At 34.0% G+C, this 25,473-nt stretch overlaps 1 protein-coding gene across 1 annotated transcript in view; it reads left to right on the forward strand.

Moving 5' to 3' along the window:
• Window positions 1–24,809: 24,809 nt before the first annotated feature.
• Window positions 24,810–25,473, forward strand: part of LOC131030246 (FACT complex subunit SSRP1) — a 36,491-nt gene continuing 35,827 nt past the window's right edge. The window contains exon 1 of the mRNA XM_057960972.2: window positions 24,810–25,052. Within this exon, the coding sequence (XP_057816955.1) occupies window positions 24,999–25,052 (54 nt within the window). The 5' untranslated portion in view covers window positions 24,810–24,998. The remainder of the gene's footprint in view (window positions 25,053–25,473) is intronic.

A 25,473-nucleotide genomic window follows, 5' to 3' on the forward strand; every position in this document is an offset into this window, starting at 1 on the left:
AAGAATGGATAGAATGTGTCTCTTTCTATCTATCCTATCCATAGTCAATTTCTCTTTACTAGTGAATGGTGCGATATGTGGTTTCTTCAAAGCAACTAATGGACTAAGGCAAGGGGACCCTCTTTCCCCTACTCTTTTCGTCCTGATGGCAGAAGTTCTAGGGAACTTAATCAAAGAAAAACAAGTAGCTAAACAGTGGAGTGGCATTCGACTCCATAGAATGTTAGAGCCCATCACTCACTCGCAGTTTGTGGATGACACAATTCTGGTCGGAGAAGCTACGGTAAAGGAAGACAAGGGAGTGTTGGAAGTTTTAGAGGAATACTCTCAACTGTCGGGGCAAGAAATGAATAAGGCAAATCGCACATATTCTTTTTTAACACAAACAGATTGAATCAAAATCGCATCGCTTATATCCTGGGCTTTAGTATTGCTGATCTTCCTCTTAAATATCTTGGGATCAAACTTAATAAGGGTAGTAGACAATCCCAGATATGGGAAGATGTAATAAATACATGCAAGGTGAAATCAGAACAATGGAAGAATAGATGGCTTACGCAGGCTGGTCGACTTTTAATGATAAGATATGTGTTAGCAGCAGTCCCAATCTATAGCATGCAATGCTTTCATATGTCAAATGTGGTTGGAGCGAAATTAGATGGTCTCTTAAAGAAATTCGTCTGGGTAGGGGCCGAGGACCAAAGAAGGATACCATTAATAAATTGGGATACCATGTGCATGTTGAAAGAGGATGGGGGTGTAGGGTTGAAGAAAATGAATATTCAAAACATGGCCCTCGACGCGAAATTGGTTTGGAAAATGTATAGAAATTCAAACAAATTGTGGTGTAGAATTTTTCAGAAAAAATATCTCGACTCGGTTGAACTAGATCGAATCCTCACAATTGTTGACACGAAGAAGGGCTCTCCCACTTGGAACTTTCTTTGGAAAAGCTGGGACATTATTACAAATCACATCTCTTGGAAAGTTGGTAACGGATTCAGGGCGAAGTTCTGGTGGGACTCTTGGGATGGTGAATTGCCCCTCTCAGAAATCTTTGAAGATCGGAATTGGATTAACTCCATTGAATCTGCAATAGGAGTGCAGGTTGCTAACTATTTTGAGGATGTAGATAGTCACGACATTAGGACTTTGAAAAAGGTAACAATAGGTAGCTTAGAATTATGTAAAAGGCTAGAAGGTATTATGAGAAATAGAGCGATAATAGCTTCAGAAGATGAGGATTGTATTTTCTGGTGTGCTGCTAAATCAAGGGAGTATAGTGTTAAGTTGGGATATGAAGTGCAGAGGCATAGAGTTATCAATCCAAATTGGTCAGGCAAGCTTTGTTGGAATAATTGGATATTGCCTAAGGTAGGGGCATTTCTATGGATAGCCCTGCATGGACGTATTCTCACTGGAGACAGACTCAAGACAATTTGTATCCATGGACCAAGTTGGTGTGTGTTATGCAATGTTGCGGAAGAATCAGCGAACCGCCTGCTTTTCAATTGCCCGTTTTCTTAAAAGTGTTGGGAATGGTTTCTAAGGATGGTGAACTTGTGTATAGCCAGGAACGAGACCCTAAAGGAATTCCTTATCTCATGGCCAATATTCAGCCAGACTAAGTGGGGAGCACTGTGGCTAGTGGGCCCTGCAATGATAGTCTAGCTGATTTGGAAGGAACAAAATAAACAAATATTCAAAGAGATGTCTAAACCAGTAGATGTTGTCATTAGCAACCTAACGGCTGCCATTGAGGAAGCTATATGTGGTAAACCAAGGAATATTAGAAAGTTTTGATTCAATGATTGGGATACAAAAATGGAGAGGAATTGGTCTTTCAAAAATGTTACCTTCCATTATCCCAAAAAGAGAATTGACAGAGAAACTGTCAGATGGGCCAAGCCACATTGCAATTGGGTAAAACTCAACTTCGACGGGGCCTGTAGAGGCAATCCGGGGTTGGCAGGTTAAGGTGAAGTTATCCGGAATGAGGAGGGGAATATTTTGTCAGGTACCTACGAACATATTGGAAATGCCACAAATAACGAAGCAGAACTTAGAGCCCTCATGGCTGGTCTATTTCTTTGCAAACATAAAAGTTTAACTAATGTTCAGATTGAAGGTGATTCACGAATAATTATAAATGGGGTGAGTAACTCTAGATTTACAAACTGGAAATTGGCCAATTGGCTCCCACGTATACACACTCTCCTGCAATCAATCAGACCATATGAAGTATCTCATATCCATCGGGAAGGTAATCAATTGGTAGATCTTTTTGCCAATCTGGTTGTCAACTCGAATGATACAAAAGTGTCAGTAGATCCCAAATCATTAAGCGTGGAGATTACGGAACTGTGTAGAAAAGACTTGATGGGAAGAAATCAGGATGGTGTTGGATAGTGCATCTTGGCCCGAGGCCTGCGATTGTACAATAGGTGGCTAAGGTTGAGCACAACCTTAGCAAACTAACTACATAAACTTGCAGTGTCGGTGGCCTGAGATGCCAGTGATTGACAAGAAAGGCTTGAAGGACAGTGTCGGGCAAGTTGTGTGCTCTAGGTTGTTTTGGAAAGGGTGGTTTCATATGGATCCTTCTAGATGTCTCTGAACTTATTAATTGGATGCCCCAAAGGCTCGGCCTCATGACCTGATTAAGTTGCATGTGGAGCAGTTTTCTAGGAGTAAGTATCATGGACTATGGCATACTTCGGCAACATTGGGTGCATGAACTGTGAGGAAACACTAGACGCCCAACTATCTGTTTATCTTAGAGGAGTATGCATATGAGGTGATTAAAGGTCTAGTGGGGATTACACTCAACTTCAACTGTCACTGGTGTGACTCCACTGTCTATGAAGCAGTACTTGTGCCTTGTGGATGTCATCGAGTCCAGGGAGAGAGTCGTGGAGCGACTGTGCAGCTTTGTTAAGACTGTCAACGGAAACCACATCGCCGACTCCATTTTAAGTCTACTGGAGAATGTATGGTTAAGTATTCTGAAGACATATTTCCAACCGGACATATTCCTACCCACAGACTCTGAGGATGAAGAGGAGGAGAGTGAGGATGAAGGGAGTGATGAGTCCGATGACAATAAGAGAATCAGGGCGGAACGCAGGCGCTTGGAGAGGGAGGAATTAAAGGAGATGATGAGGATGTTTGGTGAAAATGCTTGGGAAGTCTTCAAGTGCATTGTACTGAATGGGGATATGGCTCCTTCCCGCATAGTTACAAACTCTGAAACTTGGTGGTTCTCGGCTGGAGCAAAAGAAACAGTAATCAATGTTGGAGAGTTTGCAGGGGTTATTTTGCAAGCACTTGATGGCGGGGCTTAGTATAGATCAGAATCTGGAATGACTTAGTCCTTGATGTATTTCTATAACAGCTGATATATGTATGTAGGGGTGGGTTAGATGGCATAGTAGCCTATTAGGTTGAATACAGGGGCTAGATTGGTAGAAAGTTTAACTGTGGTCTCGCTAGCAGGCTTAAAGCCTTTTTGTAAACCTTTTTTAAAATTAATATAAGGGTGCTATCCCCTTTAATGATAGCTCTTACCATTAAGAAAATAAAAAATATTTAGGATTTAAAAGAAAAATCAATACATATATTAATTAAAATATTAAAACCATGCAAAAGAAATCATATGTCATGATTAAATAATTATACAATTAATTTCATTATTAAATAATAATTATGAAAATAAGGGGTGTGACATTGAGGTGGTACAACCTCCCAAATCCAACATGCAACCATGCACAAAGGAATCAACTGCCACCTTATACCCCATAGCCAACTCAACCTTCGACCTATCACCTTGCGTTGCCACAACAAGCCCGCATCACTCTACTATTGAAGGAGAAATGAAAGAATCTGAAGCATCTAAGTCAAATAATATTGAGTAAGAGATACCACTTATCTCACCTATGGTCTCAACAACTGTATCCTAGTGATTGGCCCGACGGTTATCAATCGCCGCAAATACATGATGGGATCTTCCTGTATCACCGACTATGGCCTTGGAAACAGATGGCCTCTAAACTAATATTTGTGTGGATCTCTAAGGGCAATGAGATGCAAAGTGACCCTACTGCTCACAAGTGAAGCAACTCCTTCTACTAAATCCTTGAGTAACTGGAGGTGCACTGGACTGCTAAACACTACCTCTACTCGTCTATTGATGAGAACTCTGAGCTAGTTGGGAAGGATATGAACCCTGTCACGCTGCCTACTATGATCTCTATCTGACTGTGATCTAGCACCATGAACAAAACCCTGACTTCGTGCAAACCTCTTCCAAGTCACTGTCTACTCTTGAAAACTGAAGGATGACTCCTAGCCAATCCTGAAACCTGTGACTGGGCACCTCTCACAACTACTCATGTAGCTGGAGCACTAACTGTCTGCGCACCCGACGCACCTCCCAAAGCTAAATTCAGGTTCTTTGCCAACCATGCCTTCTCCATAGCTATCTCCAAAGTCTTAGGCTCGAGAAGTCGAACCCCTCCACTGATGCGGTCACTAAGACCTCCAACAAAATGTTGAATCAACATAGGCTCATCATCTGTAATCCCAACAAATTGGTTAAGTTCAAAGAACTTATGCTCGTATTGATCAATTGTCATGTTCTGCTACCTCAAATCATGAAACTCATCTGCCTTTCTATTCCTCCAATGATCTGACAAGAATCAGGCACAAAAATGCTCAAGGAACAACTCCCAAGAGATTGTTGCAATATCCAATGCAACTCCTACTCTTCTGTACGACACCATGTCGAAGTAAAGTCACAAAGATGCATAATCGCACATAAAGATGCATAATCGCACACCTAGCCTTGGTGTTATTGTCATACGGGTGCATAGGAAAATACCTGCCCATATCTAGAAGCCAAGTCTCTGCCTCCATGGCAGTACGAGAACCACTGAAAGTAGGGGGACGAGATCTCAAAAGATCTCTCATATGACTAGCTACACCTGCATCTTGATCTACAACAACATCTTCTCTCCTATGAGGCGACCATGATCACTCTCTCTCATGACGACCAAAATGGTGAGACTCCTCCTGTCGATTCTCCTTCTGCCTTGGTCCTGAGTGACCAAGAAGATCCCGAAGCACATTAACCACTGTGGAATTGCATCACCACCTTGTTGATCCCGTTGTTTCTCCTCATGGTGTGACTCTTCATAAACCTCAAGAAGAGGATTTCGTCGACTGCCCATACGATCACCACGACCACAACCTCTACCTCTAGTAGGAATCTCATCTAACCAAGACGCAAGAGAAACTATAAACTAAAGCTAGGGTAACAAATGCAAGAAAAATAACAAGTAGGGATAAACCGTTGGGGTACCCCATGCTAAGTGCTACCATGCACAATGGGCTCATGTGAAACTAGAGTACCCAATGTATTAACATGGGCTTTGATACCATATGTAATGCCCACCATAATACCCTAGAGAAAACTACTAATCTAACTAACAAATAGAGAATTTTTTATTATTTTAAAACATCTACCAATGCATCATAGTACAACTAACATTACTCATATGCATTAACCATAACATAGCACAAAAGCACAAACTACTTGAGCATGACCATATTCTTAACATCATTTACGCAAGCAGAATAACATCACACAACTATCATTTCTCTAGGGTACTTCAACGCCATTACTTAGTTATTACTAACACATGCACACGTCCACAGTATGATTCCACAAACAACTAATTTTCATCTAACTACATTCATTTCCAAGTTAATCTCTACCCTTATTATCATGAGAGTCATTACCTATGGATGCATATCCTAGCATATACCCATTAATTCCTTAAGTTCATTTTAAAACACCAAATCCAAATGTTCCTAAACCACATTTCTACATTATCCATCTAATACATCGTGAATCTAATTAACCATTATCCATAGAAAGAACTAAATCTTTCCCTTAAGAGTCATAATACATTTCATCAAGATTACTACTTGCATACTTATACAAGTACGATAACAACAAGTGCTAATCTTATTTCCATTAGAATCTCATAATACAAGATAACCACATGGAATCATTTACCACAAAATACACTTGAGTTGCCCTTTACAATTCATAATCAATATATAATTTTCATTCTCTAACCATCACATAAGTAACCTTATTTAACTACATAATACATATAATGCTTACATCATCTTAATCCATTACAATATCATAGTCTCTACGTCATCACATCCTATTACATGTGAATACATGATACAAGAGCATAATCTCCTTTACAATATCATCATGATACAATATGTTATCTCAAATACTTAGAATTCAGCTACACAATCCCATTGCATAATGAAGACCCATATAATCTACAACCACACACACTAACATCCAAGAAGAGAGTCTCAATGGAATAAGGCATCAAACCACTCAACCACATGGAACCAAATAGGAACCACCCCTCGTGCTAGGAGATGACATAGGGTTCCAACTCACACTCAAGACCTAGGATGACACCTAACAACCAAGGGACTCAACAAGACATCCACAAGACAACAACTACATAATGAATCAAATCACATCATGAGGATAATCATTAATCAGTAAACTCCCAGAAGCATAATCAACAATAAAGGCATAAGGATAATGGACACATGTAGGAAAGAGTGTCATCACATGCTAGCCTCATGTGTGATCTACCTTAACCTTGGAGCCAAACAAGGGAGGTCGGTTTACCACTCCAACGATATTCCCAACTATAGATCCCAAAACCATCTCCTTGGGACCCATCATTGGGGCATACAACTTAAATTCATTATCTTGATTAAGTGAATCCTAACTACCCAACCCATTGTTCATTTTTTAAAGGTTATTAGTTGCAATTACAAGAAAAACTCCTCATGTGCTCCCAACCAGTCTAGACCCAATCCTAGAGGTCTATTGCTCATGATCGTGGTCCTACACATGTAAAAGACCACTTCCCCTAATCATGGACCAATACCTTAGGGTGAAACACAACCAAAATAACATCATGTCAACATCACGAAGGCTCTTTAAAGACATAAGCATAGTCTCAACATTACCAATACAAACAAAAGCATCACATGAATCGTATACCCAAATACAAGCAAGAGCCTACACCAAATAAATACAACAATGAACCAAGGCCAATGTAAGAGATCAAAAGATAATCCAAAAGAATTACTAATCCTCAACAGTGAGGCACTAAAATCCCACTGGAGTTCTTGCAATCGTTCCTCAACAACGAGGCATTTATCCTTTTATTGGAGTTCAACATCACGTAAGCACAACCCTCAACGGTAAGGCACAAATCATCCTACCAGAGCCATATACAATCATGAAAGGATCAATATCAAATCAAAAAGCCTCTGAGAACCTCAACATCAATCACATAAGCCTCTAGTACAAGCCTAAAATCCAGAAAAGTGACTAATTTGAACAAATATTGACAATATTGACAAGAAGGGAAGATTAGCGCAACAAAAAGCTATTATGGCGCATCCATAGGGCAAATTAGTGCACATGTGCCATCTTTTAGTGCATCCATGCCAAAGATTAGCGCTTTGGGTTCAGATTACAAAAAAATGAAAGTAAATGAAGTCAATAAGTGATGAATGCACCCAAAATTGAAAATAGGTTTACAAGTTGACTAAAAAGCACTCCTAGAAGATGTGGGAGGATGAAATAACATAAGGTAAACACTTTAATGAAAAATTATGATCACACCAAGAGGATCTGTCATCAATCTCTAACAACAACTGCACTTGGAAATGCACAGAACTTCACCAAACTTGCACAACAACTTAGGGAGACAAAATAAAATAGAGATAGGTATAAAATAGCATTGCAAAGGCATTCTAATGCCCAAACAACACTCAATCCATCTATAGGGAAAGCTAAGACAAAAATGCAACTCATAAAACTTCATGAAAACAACTCCCGACAAAGCCACATACACTTCCAATCTTGCAAAAGTACATAGAATCATGAGAAGATGCGGGAAACACATAAGGAAATGCAAATGCAATCCAAATTCTCATTTAGACTCGATCGATTTCACAAGAAAGAGGGGACACATATTTAAATAGGAAATGTAGAAAAGACATCCCCAACAAAATACCATTTCTAGATTCCACTATATTCACTTTACATTATCAAATGCTCATAAATCTTCCCCAACAACCAAATTCAAATCATTAAAAACATCAAAACCATTCCCCAAACAATGTTTCAACATTTGCGTTGTAGACAATCTTTTCAAAAATAAATTGTAGAGAGAGGAACGAAGCTCCAACCTGGTAAATTTGGAGTAATGACAAATAGAATTCAGAGAAGAACAATCTCAATCCAACAATCTCAAATCAACAATATTCAATCCAATTGCAAATCTCCATTGATCAATCTTCAATCCAAATCCAAAACTCCCAAAATGAAATCCAAAATTCTTCGTACCGGTAGCTCGACAACATACCAGAAGACTCAACTAAATAATAATCAAATTCAAACTATAGAGATCCATTGGCCAATCTAGAAAAATTCCATAAAACTATATATTATACCTACCATGCGTGAATATGAGGTAGATAATATAAAACTATATCATTTACTTACCCTCATAGAAAACAACCAATCAGAATAGAGGGTGAGTAAACTTTATATGATAACCAATTATGCAAATAATAATAAGAAGTAGCAATATAAACATAAATGGGATAACAACAAATCAAATCCCAATAGTAAATAAATAAGTAAAAGCTCAATAAATAGAAACTTATAATAAAATATAAAATCAAATCAACAATAAAACATAAATAGTAAATAATTAATAAATCAATAAATAATAAATAAACAACCATTAAACAATAAATAATTAATTAGATAATCAATTAAGCAATAGATCAAACAAATCAATAAGTTAATCTCAATTAAATAATTATAAAATCTCAACAATAATTAAATACCATATAATCAATTAAACACTAAATAAACCAAATAAATAAATAGTCGTGCTATATAATACATTAACAAATCATGTTAATCTGACTATTAATTAAATAATAACCACATCACCTCAAGCAACCCAACAAAGGGTCCAACACCGACACAAGACTCTAACCACCAACTTGCACCACAACACAAAACTGACAAGGTGAACAACTTAAGCCTAGAGTATGAGAGGGAAACACATGCCATCTCCAACAACTTGCCATTGGGATAAATACACGCTCGGACCCGTGACACAAGGTGGAGTCGATGTCTGGTACTTGCAATCTTGCATCCACCACCAAACACAATACAACATATATATAACACATATACATCATAAATGATCAGGCAAGTGATAGAGATTCGCAACGTCATATCGTGCTCACAATGAGTAGTGGTATTACATCATCTCTAATCACAAAGACACTAGAAGACAATCATAATCATCGAAGCATCAAATCAGTTATCATAATCATGGAGTGGGGTTAGTGTAATCATAATGTCGTCAAAATCCCATAAGCAATATATTCCATCATAAATAATGAGCACATATAAATCATCAAGTATAGATCCATCATCGATATAATCTAAGATGTATCGATCATCCACATAAGTCATCAAATAGCATATGTCCATATAAAGTATCTAACATCATCAATATCATCTGAGATAGAAATAGAGTCATAAGTAATCATCAAAACATCAATCATATGTCTAAATAAGTCCTTTGATAAATAAATCAATATGCAAGTCTAGGAGGGACACTACACTCCAAATACTGAAACATAGTGAACAAATAGAGATTTGAGTGGCATCGGCTCCCCCTCTATGACATACTTCTCAAGCACACCAAAATATCATACCCTGAAGATTCGAGGATCTTGTGAACCGAGGGACATCTATCTCAACTATGAACAATATGAATTGGGGCGGCTTCAAAGGTTCAACCTCTTGCATCAATAAGTATCAAGGATTTTGACTGCTAAAACATGGTTCGTAGTGGGGGAACTTCAATGAAACTTGGTGTCTACCCATGCGACAATGACTCACTCAAGAGCCTATCCCAAAGGAACTGTTGATGTAGATGCACATCACCGAGCAGTCACTGTTTTCACTTGAATTTTTTATTTATATGGCGGGCTGAAGAAGTATCATTTGGGTCGTTCCCTCTCATTGGCCTTAATGGCTTCTCGGATGCAGGCCCTCTAATAAAAAAATAAAAATTCAAGTGTCACTAACGCTTTTCTCTTGCATCAAGGACTGCGAGAGGCAGGGAAGAGGATAGTGTGTGCCAACATTAGGTTTACCAAATTGAAGTGTGCTACTAGATTAAACAATAAAGCACAATGCAATTTCAAATAATTCAAGGAAGTGATGTTTTCAGAAGGTGCCCCTCCTTGGTGGTTCTGCAATAAACCATTAATGTTTAAGGAGTGGGGTCTTTAACAAGCAAGATAGCTGCATAAATATTAGTGAAAATCTAATAAAACAATGAGAGTTAGCGAGTTAACAATAATCTGATAAAATAAAGAATTGGGAAAAAGGTAGTAAAAACATAGAGACCACAAACCTGCAGAAGAATAGTGTAAACCCGTTGGACTACCTAAACAAGGAGAAAACTTGCCATGGTTTATGTCAAACCTGTTGAACCAAGGCTCAAACCCGCTAGACCAAGGCTCAAACTCGTTGGACTGTTTCAATATAATTTATAGACCTCAAGAGCAGAAACACATAAAAGACCTAACAATGCAAACCTGTTAGAGTTACCTACAAACACGCTATAGCATGCAACAAACTTGCTAAACTACATAATGAGAAATGCAATCTTGAGAGTATAACATAGAACAGAACGCTCCTATAGTGAACCCACTATATCTACCCACAAACCTGCTAAATTGCTTAAATAACAGAGTAATAACTAGACCCGAGAAAAAAAAAAGACACAAAGCTAAAAAATCACCAGTTCAAATCTGCGAGAGTTACCTTCAAACCCACGGGACTATGGAAATCATCAGGAATTTTATGTCTGCAGATTAAATGGTGGAAATACATTCCCACTGGAGTTGGTAGCAAACTTGTTGGACTTGACCACGTTCTCGCAAGACTGCAAAAGTTGACTTGGTGACAAAATGACCTCCACCGAAGCGAAAGTCGACCTTTGAAATCGTGTTTTTTCTCCAAGCGCCAAAAACCTACGATTAAAAAACATTAAAATGACCTGTGAAGTGGATGCCACCAGAAGTGCTAGAAATTTGTGAGTAAAAATGTGAGTGCTAGACAAGAAAGATTGAAATAATGATAACAACCTAAACGATCACAAATTAATCAAACACTCAAGATTAGGATGCTAAAAGGAAATCAAGAAAGCTAATTAATATGCAATAAAATAACAAACTCTCTCATTTTTCTTGATTTGATTGTCCTTCAATTTGATGTGTGCTCGATTTCGCACTTCCAAGGATGTTAGATACACTCCATGATTGTGATTGTGCAAATTAGGCTAAGATGGATGCAAATGATGGGTGGATGTGGTTGCAAATGAAAGTTCTATGAGTAGTCAAAATGACATTACGACAGTGTGGTTGCATGAAAGTGGATGAAATGCATGGAAAATGGAGGGATTAAATAGGATTTGGAATGGAAAGGAAGGGCTTGAGACAAGTGGCAATCCTCAAGGTGCCATGTGGAATGGGATTTCTATTGGGATCTAAGAACACTGAGAGGGGGGGGGGGGTGAATCAGTGTTCTGCCAGAATGAAGAATTTTAACCTTATTAACACAACAACTCAGCAACCAATAAACATAAAAGCATATAACAATAAGTAACAATGCAACCACAAAGATGAACACCATAACACCATAGATTTATACGTGGAAAACCTCAATGAGGAAAAACCACAGTGGGATTGGAGACCCACAATATCTATCCACTGATCAGATGAATAAATATTACAATAAGGGGCTTGCACATTCAGGAAGGCCAACAACCTAGAGCGCACTGCTCATCACAAAAGGAGTCTCACTGACTACAATCCAGAATGAAGATTGAACTGCTAGAATAACATCTCCTATGCTTGAGTACAGTTTCGGTTAAGCTCAATACCAGAGATCTTAAACCTCTTACACAAACCCAATTCGATCACCTATGATCGACCAAAACCTCCGCATATGATTGCACTTTATTTGTACACAAATAATCCCATAACCCACATACCGCGATCTACAAAGAGATCTTACATCATATATACCAACCCGGGACCTAAACAATTAGGTCGGCCACCTAAAAGATAATACAATAAATTTGTTACATAATCCCACAAACCAATGATAAACCAAGTTGGTCTAAGACCGAAACAACATAAACTGATCAATAAATCCAACCGGTAACGCATTAGGAGCATCAACCAACACATTACATAAATCGATCCATAACCTAGCAGAATAACACCAGACCTAAAACAGGTCACCATAAGCCAAATGAAACACCACCGATCAACTAGAACACGAACATGATAACCCTCAACATCCTGATAACCTTCTAGAAGCCGCACCAACACCACTTATCAAATTCACCAAAAGATCTTCAGCAAAGCTCTGCCGGTAAAACCCTTACCGGTAACCAAAAGGCTTACTAGAACAAATGATAGCTTTTGAATCATCAAATCTCGAACCAACTGAATGTGATACACATCGAGAACACATGAATAACCAATCCAAACCAATTCCACAAGCCAAAACATATTGGAGAAGATCTCCAGATCAACATCATAATCCGACCACTCTATCGGAACCCAGTAGACAACAAAACAGCTAGTGTTGACATCAATGACAAACATCAATGCGACACATAATCAGTTCCTCCAAATTGGCATCAATTTCACACTTTCAACCCAAAATGACAAGTGTCAAAGAGAGGATTGACATGTGTCCCTGAGGACACATGTCTATTTGGGAGATAAACACCCAAATAAACAAGATTCTTTTCCAAATATTTAGAATATTAGGAATGTGCACACATGTGAGGGGGAAGTTAGAAGGGATAAGGTTGGTTAAGGGGATAGGGTTGGTTAAGAGAAGGGTTAGATGACGATTTAGGTTAGGAGACATGCGTGGAAATGGAATTAATTTAATTAATTAACTAATTCTATAATGGAAAAGGAGGAAAAGGACAAAAGGTGAATTAAATAGTCAAATCACGCATTTGATTTATTTAATAGAAGAAGGGGGCTCATTTAATTAATTAAATGATTCATGCTTTCACATAATTAATTAAAAGGTGACTATAATGTAATTAATAAAATTAATTAGCTAGAACGAGGGAATACTAATTAATTTTTTATTTTTTATAATCAATAAAAGGCCAAAGTCATAATTTTAGTAATTTTTAAAACCTAATACAACCCAGCTCACTAGGGGCACCAGTAGGAAAGAGTTGGGTGGATAAAACCTCTGGTTTGCCCCATAAAAGAATATGCAATCAAATTTTATTACAATTATGAGGAATATACAATCCTCGAACCAAGCAATTTGGCTAATTGGTTACAAATCATATGTCTATGTACAAGGAACTTCCATCAATATGAGCTTGTGAAGCAGCAGAAAGTATAGCCCTTGTCTGATTATCCCCAATAAGGTACTATGTTGTTCTTTGCTTTATCCTTCCTATGGAAACTAAATCTTGAATCCATAGTTCATAGTAGCAATAGTTTGTGACCGACGTGATTCCCTGCACTTCAAGTCAAAAAATAAAATATTTTCCAAACCACTAGACCAACTGTTAGACATCAACTAAAATCATGCAAACAATCTATGGTAAGCAGATAATATATCATCATAAAGTATTTGAAATAATCATAAAGTTGAGAGGTGCCTTGACCATCAACTCAGAACAATCCTGTCCTATGTAGCCCTGTAAGAACCTGCAATGCTGAAACTTCACTCAACAATAAGGGTTAGGCTAAATAGATATCATCATTCATCCTGTCCATATCCTCCACTAACCTTACTCAATCTGAAATGAATTTTAACCATCTTGAAAATATCAAGCCTAATTTAGCCTTCTATAAAATGAAATTTAAGTCATCCTTGATATGTTAATGTAGACGTATAAAAATGACCATATTCCTAAATGAATATTTTATGTTCATTTCTCTATTTAATTAAATCCAATTTATTTAAATTATCCACATTCCTCTATTTAATTAAATAAATTATTCAATTTATTTAAAATAAATTCACTATACCCATTTAATGAATAAATCATTTTATTCAATTAAAACCCCCCTATCCACTTTTAATTAAATTCAAATTTAATTAAATAGTTATCCCAAATTGAATAAATCAAATTTATTTAATTACAACCAAATTGAATTAAAACATTTAATTCAATTAAATCCTATTATCCCTCCATCCACTTGCAAAATCCCAAACCCCTTTCTAATCCCTTCTAGAATCTTCTAAACACTTCTAATTAACCTAACCCTCCTCTAAATTTTGTCACATCCCTAAGCAAAGGGAAGTCACTTCTCAAAAACCTTAAAGTCTTTGATAACCATTAAAGGTTTTCAACCTTCAACCACCAAAACCCTTAAAGTCTTTGAAAACCATTGAAGGTTTTCAACCTTCAACCACTTAATCCCTAAAGTCTCCAGTAACCATTAATGGTTAATTCAAACCCTCCCACATGGTTAAAACATTTGTTTTGACCCAACCTCTATCCAACCCAAGGGTCTCATCAGGCCATTAATGTTTTGACCATGATTATCTCTTAATCATTTGCACAAAGGTTTATCCTTGGATTAACTCTTAATCCAGTGGGTAAGCCTAACTTAGACTTGACCCTTAGCCTTTAGATAACCATGAGGTCTTCTCAGGCCTTTAATGCCTCCAACCTCTTCTCTTAACCCAACCCTATGTTGACACTTGTCACCATTTCATTGGTGCCAATTATGCACATGGATCCCCAACTTTCAAACCTGGCCCTTGATTAAACCTTTCAATCCTGACCATCCATTGCCCTGTTTATGCTATAAATAGAGCTCTCATTCCTCCATTCTTAACAATCATCTTTCAAATTTGAAGCATTATACTTATGCTCAAATTCTTTCAAGTTTTCATATCATTTATATATGCTCATCATTTAGCCTCTTTTAGATCAGGAATTAGACTAATATGCATGTTTAGATTACTTTCTTTATCATTTTAGTTCAAATCAAAGACGAAATATAGTATGCTAGGATAGCACTCATACTAACCTCGTCATCTTATCATCTAGTTTATTGCATTTTTAGCATCATACATAGTTTAACATCTATTTCATACTAAATTTAGCAAAGACATCTCTCGTTCTCATATTTGCCATCCCTAAACCATTTTGCTTAGTGATCTGAGAGCAAAAACATTGGTTTGAGGGACATTGTGAGATAGAGAACCATGGGACCCTCCTTGGGAAGCTGAGTAATACGTTATTACTCCATAACTTGCATCAAGAAGTCCTGTGTGTGTGTGTGGACTAGTATTTAACTAAATTTTCACATATTAAGTTTTATTCGCCCACTTTTCCCGCATACAGTTAACATTTATAATCAGGACATATTAGCCAAATATGACTTGCTGAGACAACCATAACCAGATGCCTATCCTTATGAAGCATAATCATGTTAGAGATAAGCCATAACTTATTGAAATAAGAGTAAAACTACCTGCAAACAGATATGAAATGCCAGATAGACAAGAATATAACTTGAGAAGGAATCTACCTTTACTGGTGCATAATGAAGATATAACCTAAGAAAAACAAGAGTCAACCCAAGATTGGAGTTTGTAATCTTAAGATGCTTAGTAATGAAAGAATAACAAATCCCCACCCAAAGGCCAAATTACAAGAAGGCGGTTGATATCTCCAGCATCATTAACAACATTCCATAAACAACGCATCATAATTTAATGAATAAAAGTAATAGAAATATCTAAGAAGGAGCCATCTCTATCCCAGTGACCAGAAGGGAATCTACCAAACTGTCCATGCCTTATCATTACATAAAAATCAAACAGATGCTGAATTTTGTCACCATATCCATGCGAGAAAGAGAATATGTGTTATGAATAAACATAAGAAAGAAAGTATATGTATACACACACATATATACACACGCACACACACACACACACACAACACACACACACACACACACACACACACACACACACACACACACACATATTTACGTGTGTGTGTGTGTGTGTGTGTGTGTGTACCCTATTTAGAATGATACTTCTTTCGTTCAATTTTCATTAATTTAAGAATCTCTATTTGTACCCCCCAATTAGATCTTATCTATCTATATTGTTCCTTTAATTAGCATGTTATCCTATAGAAATTGCTAACAATCCCAAATCTCTTTCTTATTGAAAATTAGAAACATAAATTAGAATTCAATTTAAAATCAACCTTTTTTAATTTTTGCATACATACATACATAGAATTCAATGTGTGTGTGTGTGTGTATGTATACATACATACATACATACATACATACGTATATATATATATGTATGTATGTATGTATGCATGTATGTACATATATGTATGTATGTATGCATGTATATATATATATATATATATGTGTGTGTGTGTGTGTGTGTGTGTGTGTGTGTGTGTATGCATGTACATACATATACATATACACATGTAAATACATATGTATGTATACATGTATATACATATACATATATGTATATGTATATGCACATGTATATATACATATATACATATATATATATATATACATATATATATATGTATATATATACATATATATATATATGTATATGTATACATATATGTATATGTATATGTATACATATACATATATGTATACATATACATATACATATATGTATACATATACATATACATATATGTATACATATATATATCTATATATATATACATATATATATATATATATATGTATACATACATATATATATACACATATATATATATATATGTATACATACATTATATATGTATACATACATATATATATATATATGTATATATATATGTATGTATACATATATGTATATATATATGTATACATACATATATATATACATATATATATAGGTAAGAAAAGATATGGTGGAAGACCATCTCATTGATTGTTCTATTGAAATTGACTTATGTGAGCATTATGTGCCTTGGAATTATAATGTAGTGCAATTCAACTTTGGAAGCACTAAAGAAAGGGATATTTTGGAGGTGATACACTATGATGAGTTTGGTCGTGTAGATATCCCATCCATTCATAAGTCTCTATATATTCACTTGTGATCACTTATGGCAGTCTTGGGTATATTTTGTTAGGCTTGGAAGTTTGAGGTTGTTCTCAAGTTTAACGAGTTTGGAGCTCTTATTAAGAATCATATGGGTAATAAAATAAAGTCACAAAAAATAGATAATTAAAATGAATCTTCTCCAAGGATCTTGACGTATTTTATAAGAATGTTATAAAATTATGAAGAAAATGAATCACCGTACCAAAAAATAGAATAAGGTGCATAATAGATTAAATAGAACCTTGTTGGATCAAGCAAAGAGAGTATGAATAGTGTATGTATGGGACACGAGCTAATGAAGTGGCTAGCACCGCATGCTACTTGAAGAACAAGTCTCCTGCTTTTGCATTGCAAAAAAAATGCCATATAAAATGTGTGTGGGAAGGAAACCAATGGGAGAACATTGTATAAGCCTTTAGCTATGAGTAATTTATTTATGTGTCTAGGGAGTGATGGTCTAAGTTGGATTTTAAGGCCAAAAGTTGTATTTTCATTGATTATGGTGAGAATGACGAAGGCCACAAGCTCTAGAATCTACTAACTCTAAAAAAATTATACTCAATGGATGTTACATTTATATAACTTAGAGACTTGACTAAAGATGACATGTCAGAGGAGAACAAGTGGGAGAAGGTAAATTTTGAGAAAAAATCATAGAAGTACAATGCACTTAAAATTGAATAGGAAAAAACACACAAGATTAAATGGGAGAAGAATAAGCAAATAAATATATATAAAGGTAACTTTAAAGAAGTACAAAGTGTAGACACCTAAATTTGATTAATCTAATTAGTTGAATTTAGCTACACTTAATGCTTTTAAATTAAATAATTAAACACATTATTTAATTAATTAGTATTCCCTTTATGGACTATTTTCTACTAATATTATTGTGAAATATCTTGTAGCTTAATATTGTGTGGGCTGTTATGTTATTTCGAGGTTTTGTTTTCTTGGCTCCTTCCGTGTGTGTTCTCTAGTCTTTGTTTTGTTTGTTTCATGTTCTGCATAATTGTATGATGAGTTCTCGGTCCTTTTTTTTCTGTTATATATATACATATATATACATATATATATGTATATATATATATATATATATGTATATATATATATATATATATATATATCTATATATATATATATATATATATATATATATATACATACATATATATATACATATGTATACATATATGTATATATATATGTATACATATATGTATATGTATGTATACATATATGTATATGTATGTATACATATATATATATATATATGTATGCATATATATATACATATATATATATATATATATATATATGTATATATATATATATATGTATACATATATATATACATATATGTATATATATATGTATGTATACATATATATATATATATATATATATATATATATGTATATATATATGTATGTATACATATATATATACATATATGTATATATATATGTATGTATACATATATATATACATATATCTATATATATATGTATATATATATATATATATGTATACATACATATATATATATACATATATGTATATATATATGTATACATATATATATATATATACATATATATATATATATATATATATATATATGTATATATATATGTATACATATATATATATATATGTATACATACATATACATATATGTATACATACATATACATATATGTATACATATATATATACATATATGTATACATATGTATATATATATGTATGTATATATATATATATATATATATATATATATAGATATATATATATATATATATATATATATACATATATATATATATATATACATATATATATGTATATATATGTATATATATAACAGAAAAAAAAGGACCGAGAACTCATCATACAATTATGCAGAACATGAAACAAACAAAACAAAGACTAGAGAACACACACGGAAGGAGCCAAGAAAACAAAACCTCGAAATAACATAACAGCCCACACAATATTAAGCTACAAGATATTTCACAATAATATTAGTAGAAAATAGTCCATAAAGGGAATACTAATTAATTAAATAATGTGTTTAATTATTTAATTTAAAAGCATTAAGTGTAGCTAAATTCAACTAATTAGATTAATCAAATTTAGGTGTCTACACTTTGTACTTCTTTAAAGTTACCTTTATATATATTTATTTGCTTATTCTTCTCCCATTTAATCTTGTGTGTTTTTTCCTATTCAATTTTAAGTGCATTGTACTTCTATGATTTTTTCTCAAAATTTACCTTCTCCCACTTGTTCTCCTCTGACATGTCATCTTTAGTCAAGTCTCTAAGTTATATAAATGTAACATCCATTGAGTATAATTTTTTTAGAGTTAGTAGATTCTAGAGCTTGTGGCCTTCGTCATTCTCACCATAATCAATGAAAATACAACTTTTGGCCTTAAAATCCAACTTAGACCATCACTCCCTAGACACATAAATAAATTACTCATAGCTAAAGGCTTATACAATGTTCTCCCATTGGTTTCCTTCCCACACACATTTTATATGGCATTTTTTTTGCAATGCAAAAGCAGGAGACTTGTTCTTCAAGTAGCATGCGGTGCTAGCCACTTCATTAGCTCGTGTCCCATACATACACTATTCATACTCTCTTTGCTTGATCCAACAAGGTTCTATTTAATCTATTATGCACCTTATTCTATTTTTTGGTACGGTGATTCATTTTCTTCATAATTTTATAACATTCTTATAAAATACGTCAAGATCCTTGGAGAAGATTCATTTTAATTATCTATTTTTTGTGACTTTATTTTATTACCCATATGATTCTTAATAAGAGCTCCAAACTCGTTAAACTTGAGAACAACCTCAAACTTCCAAGCCTAACAAAATATACCCAAGACTGCCATAAGTGATCACAAGTGAATATATAGAGACTTATGAATGGATGGGATATCTACACGACCAAACTCATCATAGTGTATCACCTCCAAAATATCCCTTTCTTTAGTGCTTCCAAAGTTGAATTGCACTACATTATAATTCCAAGGCACATAATGCTCACATAAGTCAATTTCAATAGAACAATCAATGAGATGGTCTTCCACCATATCTTTTCTTACCGAAGTTTAAGACCTTTTTAAAATCAAGTGATCCAACCTAAGATACCAAAATAACGATAATTTATTTGTATCTACATTATCATAGCTACATCATTTCATGCTAATCTGCAACATTTTTCATCAAATATGATATGAATTCCTAAGCCAACCATTTTGAACATAGACATAAGGTTTCTAGCCAAACCCAAGATGTTCAAAATATATTAGAGTTTCCTTAATCTACCATCCATGAAGGGTAATTTCCAAATTCCCTGACCATATATCTTTAACAAGTTGATATCATTAACGAACACTCTTCCTTCATCACATGCAACATACTTTGAGTAACACTTGATATGTGATGTTATATCAAAGAAGCACCTAAGTCAATCAAACAAGAAATATCACTAATGATATTAGTATAAATAAATGTACCAATACTATACTCATCACTATTAGAGGACCCATAAGAGGAATAATCCTTCTCATTAGACTTACACTCCTTTGTGTTACTCTTATTTCTATAATTGCAATAATTTATCTTAGATTTGCTAGGAGAATTAGACCTATCCTTACCATGAGACTTCTCATCTCCAATCTTCTTCTTACCATTCTTCTCCTTTGGCTTGCCCCTAACAACTAGGGTATCAAAATAAATACCATCTATGGTCCTCTTCTTAGTTTCCTTTCTCGATAAAAACATCAACAATATGTTCTAGGTACAATGTTGTAGCATTACTATTGATGGAGATAATCAAGTTTTCCCATAAATCTTGAAAGGAATATAGTAATACAACGCTCTTCTCCTCTTCATCCAAATTGACTCTTGTTGAAACAACTTTATTTAAAATCATATTAAACTTATTCAAGTGATTGACTACTTAGTCTCTCTTCTTCATTTTTGAAGAATATATCTTCTTTTTTCAAAAAAATTGTTAATTAGACTCTTATAACGATAAAACATAACTAACTTATTTACAATCTCTTTAGACATTCTCATCACCATAAAATTTGATAGACATAACTAGATTGTAATTCTGACTTTCTTATCCAATCTTACACAATCTTCTTCATATGTACCTGATGGTTCACTCAAAGAAAATATTGTCGTCCACTAGTCTCTTTCCATTAGAATATCTTTTATCTTCAACTTCTAGAGTTTCAAGTTCTACCTGTTAAGTCTATCAATCTCAGACTTTTATGTGCTGGCCATAAATTCAATATTTTCTTCTTTCTCACCTAGTTCTTCAAAATTCTACTTTGTGTATAATTATACACGAACTAAAGCAAACAAATTTTTGTAGGGTTTATTAGTACACACATTGGGGTTTTGATTCCCAATGAGGTAGTAACCACCTAAATAAAAATGTGCACTTCAATCTACCAAATGTTGGACAATTTGACCCCTAAAAAAAATAGTTAATATACTAGGATGAAGAAACTTAAGATCTAAAGTATTCATATAATAATAAACATCACTCGCAAAATATATTTATCTATATGTATGAAAGTAAAGTGGAATAATAAGCATCTTATAGTATGGAGAAAACTCATCACTAAAACATATTCATTATTATATTATTTATAATTAATTTTTTTTTTCAATACAACAAGATCTTTAGAATTTAACAAAGTCCCAATCCATAATGCTTCTTTTGCAATCACTATAATTACACTGGACAATGTTCAATACAATGCTATCAATGTTTGTATTGTTTATTCAATCTTCTAATCTTGGTGTATTCACACAAGATGATCTATATAGACATATTCCTTGAAATACTGACCATATAACTATCCAGCAAGCCCATCGAATTCCAAGAATTTTGTAATTCTAATTCAATCATACACGATGCCAACATATCACATAAAACATCAATTGTGAGTCTTCACATGGATAGTCACCTCACACACTTTGTTGTAGCAACACTCATGAATTAATAGTTATAACCTTAATATTGTTAGCACAATCACATGTTTTTGGCATAAACACCAATACTAGCTCCTTGCCCGTGGTAGCTCACATTAGTATCATTATTTTTTACTACGTTCACTACCTTGTTATATCTTCTAGAACATTACCCTACGTGCTTGTAGGAATTGTAAGTTGAATCTCAAGACATACTTTATGAAGTATTTGTAAAGGTTTGTGGTTTGGGTTGTTTACCTTTATTAGGATAAATTGACATTTGAATAAAACATCGAACAAATGTTATTCCACAAATTACTAATATTCTTTGTTGCTATTGTAAATTGATTTCGTGTGAAGCTGTGTGGGTTAGTTGCCTTTCACTAGGTTCACAATCTGTGACTGCATCAAGGCATAAGTTTACAATTTGTAATTTTAGAATTAAGTGTATTATACTAAGCATGAAGCATTCCAATAACATGTAATGTAAAATTAAATTCATTAAGCTTCACATACACAGATTGAAGTCTCTACTATTAGTCTAAAAATATTTTTCTACTTGTCCAAGATTATAATTCGCACTCTTTAGGATTTATTGTATTCTACTAAGTATGAACTATTCCAATAACATGTAATGGAAAATTAAATGCACTAAGCTTCACATACATAAAAGTCTTTGCTATTACTCTAAAAATATTTCTCTACTTGTCCAAGCTTACTGTTTGTACTCTTTAAAATTCAGTGTATTATACTAAGTATAAAATATTCCAATAATGTGTAATGCAAAATTAAATGCACTTAGCTGTACATCTGTAGATTGAAATCTCTACTATTATAAATGTTGAAATGTATATTATGTGCATATCTGCCATTAATTTTGACTAGTGCTACATTATTCATTGTGTTTGAATTGAATTATTGCATTGTATTTGTAGAGCTTTTAAAATTGTGAAACAATAGGAAACACCCTAATTTCGTGAAAAAGAGTCCTCATACAAGCACTTCATCTGATACTAGAAAAATGATCACACAAACTACAATAGTTTGACCTAATTTGCAAAAGCACACAAGGGCATAAACAATAGCTTCATTCTTCTCCAATAAAATAAGTAGAATTTTTTTATAGAGAATCTAGTTTGAAGCTTGCTGGTAATCTCTTGCTCCTAATGGAAAATACAGATAATGCACATCGATACAATACAATTTGCAAGGTAAGGTATATTGGTTGCTTCTGTCACATTTTTTGAGTGTTTATTTTATTTTATTTTCAAAGAAAGCTAGGCATCAGGGTTAAAAAAATAAAAATAGGTAAAGAGCGTTAGTGAATAAACTACAAATAGTAAAATACTAAATGTTGGAAAAATCAATAAAAACTTAATCTACATTACCAGAAACCACAAAATTAAATCCTGTTATATCATTACAACCCAAAAACTAATTATATAAGGAACAATAATATATTTTTTCACCAATCTTCCAGTTTTATTAGAATGCTCATTAATAACCGATAATCTTTAAAACTTATTCACATTCAATAGTAAACGATAGCCAATTTTATTCGATTTTATTTGATTTTGCCTTCAAGTAGAGAAAAGACTACATCTTTACATAAAAGAGTTTCTTTGTGGTCTTGCTACGACTTCCTTGTAGTTTGGAAGATTTAAGACAAATAGTTGTTGCATGGTCATGAAATATATTGTAAACCCTCACAACATGATTGCATAGGTTATCTTAGAAGTAGAAGATACATTCTACAACTCACTGCCTAATTTCCTCAAAGAGATTGGAAGTTATCAAGTGCTAACACTTTATTTATATCCAAAACATTACAGTTTGGTACGACATTGTTTTCACTTCATATTGAACGCAATGAGAAGGAATAATAATAGAAAGAGATTACTACATAACCATTGTTTTATTTGAAAGTATTCCCTATCAAGCTCTACTTCAAGGTTTAACTATCTCTTTTAAATTTATAAGAAAAAAGGATTCAAGATGAAGAAGGACATTTTCTCATGCCTGAAGATAGTTGGCCTTCAGTTGAAGTATATTGGTTCTTGGCTCACTCAAGCTTCCAAGCTCTGCATTCTCATTCCTTTTCAAGGGATTTCCATACCCAAAATGCTAGATGAAGTTCGTATATCTAGAGAATAAAATATCGATTTTCATTAATATGACTACCATTTTCGAGTTAATTGTGTTCACCAATATCTTTATACCTTTATTCCTTTATTTCACCTACCATTAACATCATATTAAAAATGATAGCATATTAATTGTGCTTCAACCAATAAAATAAAATATATATATTTTTTAAACGTATTTATTTAAAAAATTTACATCTAAACTTAAAAAAAATAAACAGTTTTTAAAAAAAACAAAAATAAAAATGAAACAACTCATGCAGATATAGAATCCTCCCTAGAAAATCCAAAACCCGCAAATAACTAAACGATAGCAAATACACGCATACCGTCTGTGAACAGCGGTGTCCGTATATAATCGTAGGGATACGCAAATTGGCGGGTTATCTGGTGGTGCTTAAAAACCCTTCAGTGCTCAAAACTCTTTTCAAAACAGAGTTGTAAACATTCTGCACTGTTTCTGCTCAGACAAAGCTCACCGCTGTGCATCTCTTCAACATGGCCGATGGCCACCAGTTCAACAATATTTTGCTTGTCGGTCGAGGTGGAACGGTAATTAAAATTTTTCATTTTATTTGGTCGTGATTAACTAGCTGAAGCTTTTTTTCCTCCACTTCGAGGGTTTTAAGGGTTTCATCTATCTGATTGAAATTTTTACCATCCATCTGTACTTCCTTGGGCGGACATTTTAAAACCAAGCATGATTTTTTTGCTATTGTTTTTCAGGTTTCCCAACATAGTTTCTTTTCTGTTCTTTTCTTCTTATTTGACAGTTCTTTTCCTAGGCTTTACTGCCTTTTCAATATTTAAGGAACCCCTTTAACTCCGTTTAATCATTACTGAGAGGTTTTCTACTAACTTTGAGGCAATATTTGCCATTGATTGGACGGTTATTTTTAGTGTTTTTTTAACTTTAAATACTATCGTCATGTTGTTCTACTGCTGTTAAAATATCAGAGCGCCCTTTAGATTT

This window comes from Cryptomeria japonica, chromosome 6 (genome assembly GCF_030272615.1).
Source record: "Cryptomeria japonica chromosome 6, Sugi_1.0, whole genome shotgun sequence".
NCBI lineage: Eukaryota > Viridiplantae > Streptophyta > Pinopsida > Cupressales > Cupressaceae > Cryptomeria > Cryptomeria japonica.